The 8,384-nt window shown below is 41.5% G+C and overlaps 1 protein-coding gene across 1 annotated transcript; it reads left to right on the top strand.

Annotated features, from left to right (window-relative positions):
* Positions 1–2,820: 2,820 nt before the first annotated feature.
* LOC112901921 (FHA domain-containing protein FHA2-like) lies at positions 2,821–7,851 on the top strand. The gene is made up of 3 exons (XM_025970789.1): positions 2,821–3,534; positions 5,217–5,377; positions 7,117–7,851. The coding sequence occupies exons 1-3, from the start codon at positions 2,964–2,966 to the stop codon at positions 7,324–7,326; spliced, it is 942 nt and encodes a 313-aa protein (XP_025826574.1). The 5' UTR covers positions 2,821–2,963; the 3' UTR covers positions 7,327–7,851.
* Positions 7,852–8,384: the final 533 nt, after the last annotated feature.

The raw sequence follows: 8,384 nt of genomic DNA, 5'->3' as shown, positions 1-8,384 counted from the left end.
GTGATGGAAAGAGCAGGAAGATGGGGTGACGGATCCAAACTAGCATTCAGCTATGTCATTAGGAAATCCCCCCCCCCCCCCCCCCTCCATGCTCCATTCCCAAATCCACAACTGTTTTATCATGTAGTCTTGGTTAATGGTGTTTAAATAGCCAAGTTAGCATAATCACAGATTAATCCTCATCTTCTTGCTCTTGTATTCTCGTTAATGTGTGTGCTTAGCTGTACCCATCTCTATGCCTTGTAAGGGAGTCCGATGAGTGCAAACCACAATATACATTTTAATTTATTCCATAATGATGTTGATTAGCTTACTAAATCACACCTTGAAGTAATGAAGTTGGTCCACTTGGCAAAAAAGAAGTACCTCCCCCATATGTCATCTTGGATGAAAACCGACTTGAAATGTGTTTATAGGGGTATAAGTGGATACAATTTCAACAGTTAAATGGTGTAAGTTTTCCTGTATTGAATCAAGGGTTGAAAATCAGCTTTTGTACAAAATTTGTGAGAGCAAAATAGACATTATCCATATAAATTAATAATATAGTCAGAGTTGTGAATCGGGTTAGAACTCACAAAGATTTGTAGCCAATAATTCATCATTGTTAAAAAGTTATTTAAGCCAACTCTCAAAATTAGTTTCTTGCAAGTTTTAATGCGAGTTGATTTTATAAAACTACAACAATTTTTGATTAAGAACTATAAAATTTTGTAGTGGGAATTTTTGTAGATACAACTAGTTTGCCCCCTGTAGAAGAGAAATAAAACTTTCAAAACCCTACAACAAACCCGATCATGGGGCCCACCATCATTCAGCTACATATCTAGGCATCCCATTTCAACTTGCCACATCACAGTTAGGCCTATGCCATGAGGCCAATCTAACTTATATGACCATCCTCACATTAGTTGAACTGGGCCGGCCCACTTCACTGCCTAGCCTAATATCCTCATATAGTAACCCTAAAACCCCAACGCCGCCGCACTTCCCACATTTGTTCATGCACCTCAGCTATTGTTGCCCCCTCCCGAACCCAAACCAAGCGCGGCGATGGCATCAGCCGACAGAGAGAAGGGGGTAGTGAGGGACAAGGGCATGGCGTCAAGGATCTATGAACTACGAGCACGATGTGGCAAAAGAAGGCTTTATCGATCAGTAATTTTCACTGTATTCTAGGTTAGGAATCGATTTGGGGTCTATGGTTTTGTTTGTTCGACTAATTTGGGGTTATGGTTATGTTACTAATCTAATCGAGGGCTCATGTTTGAAGTAGCTAATGCGTTTCTTATCAAGCGATTTGGTCCTGGGATCTGAGGGGTTGGGTTTTTGATATGCGATTCAGGGCAACAAAGCTTTTGTGTTGTATATGATATTTCTCCATAGGATTGGAATACTAGAATCATTTTATTCGCATTTGGGTTTAAGGAATTTTATTCGGGGGCTTAGAGTTTTTGATTGATGTGTACAACATGTTAGAGGAGTTCGTTTGGTGTTGAGAGGAAAGGGGAACTAGAGTCTAGTGTCACCATGGCTTGTCCTCATGGAAGAAGGTATGCTAGGAATGGAAGTATAATTGTAGATGCTTTCTGGTAGTCCCCTTGAGGTAATCTGACATGTCTCATGTGTCTTTGATTTTGAGGTTGTTGTAGTTAATGGTTGTTTGATTGTTTATGGTGTTGTTTTGGATCCAGTGGGTGGATACCAAGTGGGATGAAAGGGTGAAGAAGACCACGCAGCATCCCTATGACAAAGTTGCTCATTTGAGGAGTAGGGAAGTGCATGGCTATGACCAGGATGGATGAAGCTATTCAAGAGAAGGAAGCCAAGCTGAGGAAGGAAAAAGAGATCAGGAGGAAGCTCCAAAGATGACTCTACCCTTCACAATGCTCAATGTATGTCATATTCACAATGTTCACTAGGGTAAGTCCTTCTCTTCTTCATCCCAGCAAGTTACTTCTTCAATTCCTTCCTCTGCTCCTCAACTTGCTCTTCTTTACAGAAACCAATCTTTAAATTGTCATGACGGCACATGTCCTCTTTCTTTCCATTAATTCTTCCAGAATTTGCTCTCACATCTTCAAAGATCCCTATAGAAGTTCAGTGGAGATATGTGAGATCCTAGGGACATCTTCCATATCAAGCATATTCGGGCCTTCTGTGTAAATCCTCGAATTGCTTGACCATTTTCATAAACACTAAAACTGTTCTATATGAGAATAACATTGCACATCTGTTCTTAACACCATCCTCTTCTCATTGTAGAGGTAATCTTGGCCATATTAGCATAATTTTCTGCTAAACATGGCATAATGAACAAACGTATGAATTCCTTGTCAATTTTCATGTGAACAAATCCCCTTCTTGTTGTGGCCTCATGGCAATATACATTTAAGATCACCACTCATCCTGTTACCTACCAAAAGTATACCACATATCAGAAGCCAGAAACAAAATGTAACAACACTTGGACCAAAATTATGGAGACCCTAACCATTTTCCAATGAAACCCTGAGTACAATAAATGTTCACCAACAAAACAAAGTGTTCACTGGAAACTTTTTTTTCGAAATATGTTCAATAGAAACTTTTTTTTCGATCTATGTTCACTAGAAACCTTTTTTCAATCTATGTTCACTAGAAACAGTTTTTTTTATCAATGTTCGCTAGAAACCCGTAACGAGTGTACATGCACATGAATCAATTCAACAAATGTCAAAATGCTACACCGCTAGCATGCATCTTGTATGGGCCGGATTTACTTTCAGGATGTAGCCCAACATAGCCAATTTTCGCCGCCAGCCAAACGTTTTAGCCCTAGGCTCAACGGAAACCCTCTCCTACCTCGCTGCCGGCGGGGGTACTTAATCCCCGTGCAATCCGGAGAGAAGAATTTCGCCTGGGCGCCGCACCACCATGCCCTAATCCCCAAACGGTCCAATTCCCGAAACCCTCGCATCCGCATGGTGAACCCCCGGGGCCCCGGCGCAGCCGCCGCCGCCGCGCCGGCGTCGTCGGAGCTGGAGGTGGGGTTCGCGAAGCTGCACGGTGAGTGCTTCGAGTACTACATGCAGACCTACTCCATCATCCTCGGCCGCCACAGCCGCCGCGGCAGCAGCAAGGACCCCACCGCCCCGGCGCCGCCGGAGGCCGATGACGGCGTGGACGTGGACCTCGGCGCGCTCGGCGGCGGCATGAACGTCTCCCGCCGCCACGCGCGCATCTTCTACGACTTCCCGCGCCGCCGCTTCGCGCTCGAGGTGCTCGGCAAGAACGGCTGCCTCGTTGAGGGCGTGCACCACCTCCCGGGCTCGCCCCCCGTCAAGCTCGACTCCCAGGACCTCCTCCAGATGGGGGACGCCAAGTTCTACTTCCTGCTCCCGTCCCGCTCCGTCTTCGGCGCCAACGTCGCGCGGCGCGCCCCCGCCGTCCCGCGCGCCATCCCGCCGCCTCCGTCTGATGACGACGAGGACGAGGGGGAGGAACAGGGAGAGGCCTTGGCGGCGGCAAAGCATCTGAGGATCGGGAATGACGGTATTGGATTCTTTTGTCTCTTGATCTTTGTTGGATTTGAAGAATTGCTACTTGTTTGTACACTGAACTGCTGCTTGGGATTTGGGAATTGGGATTATTTTATCAAGTTCATTTGATCGGTAAAATGGTTGGAGATGAGTTCATTCTTCATGCTTTTGCCATAATTTTTTCTGCATATTCCAATAAAATGGATGATACATCATAGGAGACAAGAATGAATTTGGTCACAATAGTGCTTCGTCTCTTTATTGTCTTTACATTGTCATGTACCTATTGCTACTGGTTACTCGGTGATTGCTGGGTCTAGTTGTTGTGCCTGTGACTGCCATTTGGATGAAGAGAGTGGATGGCAGCAATAGCATTATATCATGTTTGTTGAATGGGTGGCAATGTGAAAGTTCATGGTTGAGATGATGTTCTTGTTGATGATCGTGCAATAGTTCAGGATTGCTTTTGAGTTCTGTTGATGATCGTCTGTCATCTGCTATTGCTACTTCTAGCTAGCCATTTGTTTGTGTTGCAACAGTAGTTGGAGGTGACTAGTGGCATTGGCATCTTTTGTGCTAGTTAAATTATTGTTCCTGCTGACTCAAGGATTTGGAGTTTTTCGTTCCGGGGAAATTACACCTTATTGAAAGCTTAGGTGACAGAAATGTAGTATGCATTTTGGGGCATGTGTCCAGATCTTTTTGTCACTCCATTTTGTGTATAGCATTATCCTACATTATCAGTATCTTTGGATTGTCAGTGTTTTTGCTGTGAGTCTTCTTTAATGCCATATTGTGTCAGTAATGCCACATTATGGCAGTTTTTGCTGCCAGGAAAATAGATTGGATATGTGAAACCAATGCCAAATATGATTTCCCCCTGAAGCTAAGAAAAATATGATCAGTAACTTTTAGACTCTTAATGTAGTGGCAGAAAAATGTTTTCTTGATTTCCTAGCTCTATACTTCTGTTGCATACTTCTTAAGACATCAAACATATCTTGTCCTTATATACACAATAAAGGGTGTAAGTTCACAAGGCTAGGTTTTCTAGACATTTCAGTAAACCTGCATTTGTTTGTTAGGTTTTGTGTTTGTCTACTAAAAGCTGTTGACAAAAGTTTGTCTACTAAAAGCTGTAGACAAAGTTCTATCTGTTTTAAGGTTGTGTAACCTATGTGTAGCTCTTTGTTGATCATAGTTTATGATGAATTTCTGTCTGTATTTCTGGTCTGCTGATAGGATAGCAAGGTGTAATCTTAGTGCATCTGCTTCTTTCTGAAAATGAAACATGTACAGAACTGATTGCTGACAGAGATAACTCATGCATACATTCCCCGATCACCTTGTTTTCATTTGAATCAGCGCCTGGATTGAGAGCTATGTTTGATTTGGAAAATTTCAATATTGTTATAATGGAAACATATATATAACTTTCTGTTACCTGCAGTGCAAAAAATTTCAGTATATAGATCAATAAGCACAGAATACATTTGGAGTACCATGAAATGCATAGATTCTATTGCTTTAGATCCTGTATTATTTTTATTTTCTACTTGTTCAGTACGTTTGGTAGAATTGCATATTTTTTCCACATAATCATGTGTGCACACATTTTTTGATCTATTTTCCATTGTCGTCAAACTGATTTTTGAGCATGTTAAAGACTAATAGTTGTTTTATTCTTTTGTTCAGGAAGAAGGTCGGACGCTGCAGGATCAAAAGCTTACAAGGAAGCAGATGATCAACTATTGCTTCAGTTGGAAGAGAAAGATGTCATCTCATCAGCTGCTACTATATTGTCTGATCTCTGTGGACCTCAAGAATGGGTTTCTATGAACAAGCTTCATGAAGTGGTAAGAATGTTTTTTCTCATGGAGAAGTGTCACTGTATACTTCTTTTGCTGTCCCTCTTTTCTTTTCTTTTTGGTAAAATCTTATTCTTATGGATGCTGTCAGTCCCTTTATTACCTTTCAACCAAAACCATTGTTTTAAATAGCAGACTATAGGGTTTAGCTGCAGCCTTCTCTGGCCACTAATTGTGCCTATTGAACACTATATCCCACCATAGCTGCTACAGAGGTCATAAGTCTGGAGACACTATAGCAGCACTATATGCCTGCTATTCAAAACACTGACCATAACAGCCTTTGCCTACTCCTTACCACTTTACTGTCAGTCCTTTGGAAGAGATGAATTATGGCATGCATGGAGACTTGTCTATGTTAAGTGTATCTATGCAATCCCAGTAGAAAAGAATCTTATATACTCCCTCCATAGTATAGTGGTAAGCTTCCCAGTTGAGGAAGACACCAACCAGAGTTCAAATCCTAGTGGCAGCAAAAATATCCCCTCACTGGCAACCCAAAAAATAGTGGCAGGATGCCGGCCTGTGGCACCTGTGGTTGGTTTGGGCTCTCCTACCAGGGGGTAGTTGCATGGTTGCTAACTCAGTGGGTCGTGGTTGGCCCAAGCTACGGTGTGGCCCTATAGGGTGAAGCTGGGGTTCGGGGGTTTCCTTGGCCGGTTTGGCTGATGTTTCTGCTTAATGCAATGCCATGGGGGTGGTCTTTTCCTCGCCGGTCGAGTTTTTTTTAATGTATTCCCTCCGTCCCAAAAAAAAATACAACTCTCGCTTCCCAAAGAGTCAAACAATTTCAAGTTTGATCAAATTTATATCAAAAAAAGTACTAACATTTATGATACACAATAAGTATCATTTGATTAATTATAGAATATATTTTCATACTAAACCTATTTGGAGACATAAATGTTAGTACTTTTTTGTGTAAATTTGGTCAAACTTGAAATTGTTTGACTTCTTGGGAAGCCAGAGTTGCTTTCTTTTTAGTATGGAGGGAGTAGGATGATCTAAGCTTCTTGATAAATAAGAGTTAACCTTGTGGTCCAAGTGAATTAAGAACTAATAATCTGATGCCACAAGTTTGTTTGTAAAACAATCATGAAGTACAAGATAGTTAAGCTTCTTGGTTGTTTCTTCAGCAGCATGAGGTTTGGCTTGAGCAAATTGGACCTATTCCTAGCTTTTGCATCTTCATCTGATAGATAGATACATCATACTACTATTATACAGATTATGCTGGTAGTTTCTACATTGCTGTCATTCTCGCTTGTAAAGCTACAAACTTTTTTTGAACAAGATACTGTGTTCTACTGGAAACTGGAGGTAGTTGGCACCTCTGTACTAATTTTGTGCTGAAAGGTTCTGTACAATGGTCAATGACTTGTTAATAATATTTCAAATCTAAACCAGGATGATTGTCTATTGCAAAATGTGGTTGCTATAATCTTCTAGAAGCTGGTAGCTGCCACCTTATTTTTCCAGTACTAATAGCTCTGGGCACAACTAGTGGTCTCTTTCTTGTTGGATCATGATCTTGGACCGTTTGGTGCCCTTCTCTGTTTCCTATTCTGTGCTCAACAGTTTCTTGTTGCAATTATTGTTTCAAACTTCCAGTGGCTCGCGAGGTTGTTGTTATCAGATTTCCTGTAGTCTTTCACTCTTTTTTAGCCTTTCTTGCCATATGTATTATATCCCTTCATTTATTTCTAACAAGCTTTCTATTGTGACAGATGTTTGATAAGTACGGCAATTTGTGGCACCACAGCAGGGTGCGGAAATATCTGACATCAGAAGACTTTCCTGCGAGCGAAACTGATGGTAGACCATGGCATGGACTCACATTGCTGCTAAGGAAGTACCCTGAGCATTTTGTGATCAACATTAGTAAAGCTGGGGGCCTGAGCACTGAGTTTGTCTCTTTGGTCTCACTGCAACCTTGAGAATTTTCCAGACACCTTTCCAAGGGTGTGGTATAGCTTGGAGTACCCTTTTGGTACTTTTGTAAACAGTGTACTTAGTTGGAGGGTAAAGAGTGGCATTAGGTTTTGTTTTCCTTTCCGTTCATATTTCGGTTGATATATTGGTTAAGGAAAAAAAGTGGAGAGGTTAATTTTCCTATCTGCTATGCTATTGCGTGACTTGTATGCCGTAGCGGTCCAGGCTGGGATTTAGGGTGCGGTTCTGCATTGATGGCAAGTTGCAGACGGGTTTCAGTTGTGCCTTAGGGCATCAGCAATCTACTCCTCCCTCAACATCACTGTGGGGTGTATTTCATTTTCGGAAAAAAGAATCATATTTGTAAATATCATGTAACAATTAGTCAAAACTGTACATTCGTATTGGTTGTATAAACTACATCAGTAGATTCATATTTAGAATAATATTAAGATGACGATTTTGTAACCATTAACAATATATTATAGGATAAATTGATATTGATGGATGGATGGAGATTGGAGAATGAAGCCCGTAGCCTATACAAAGCTGTCAGTCTATGTTCTGCATTCTGTATTTTCTAACCATTCTGATGTTATGCGGATGATGTATGTATGCTCTCGAAGCATGCTTCAAGTTTGTTTAGAAGATCTGTTCATGTTGTGAAACATTATTTGGAACGGTAAAGATTCTTTTTTTGTTTTGTCTCCTTTGAGCTTGTAAGTTGTAAACTTAAGCTGTTTGAAGCTGTTCTTGCGCGGTTGAAGAAATGAACAATTTGTTGTTCTGAAAGAAAGAAAACCCAAAATGGATATGCTTCTGTCAATTTTCACTTTCATCTTCATGTATGTCTTGATTGATGCGTAGGAAGATTGCCCTAGCTGATAAAGAGACCTAAACTTGTGGATTGACTGACTGGTGCTATGGCATTGCACACCAGTCGATCTTCACTGCGAAGGTATCAATTTCGCCATGGAAATCGGCTGGCGCTGCGAGATGGTCACGACCTCCTTGTTGGTAGGCTAGCGTCTTTGCGAGCACTATCATACTATCACTCGGGTTA

The sequence above is a fragment of the Panicum hallii genome, chromosome 8, assembly GCF_002211085.1.
Source record: "Panicum hallii strain FIL2 chromosome 8, PHallii_v3.1, whole genome shotgun sequence".
Classification (NCBI taxonomy): Eukaryota; Viridiplantae; Streptophyta; class Magnoliopsida; order Poales; family Poaceae; genus Panicum; species Panicum hallii.
Note: the sequence above shows the minus strand (reverse complement) of the source record. Positions and strands in the feature narration are given on the sequence as shown.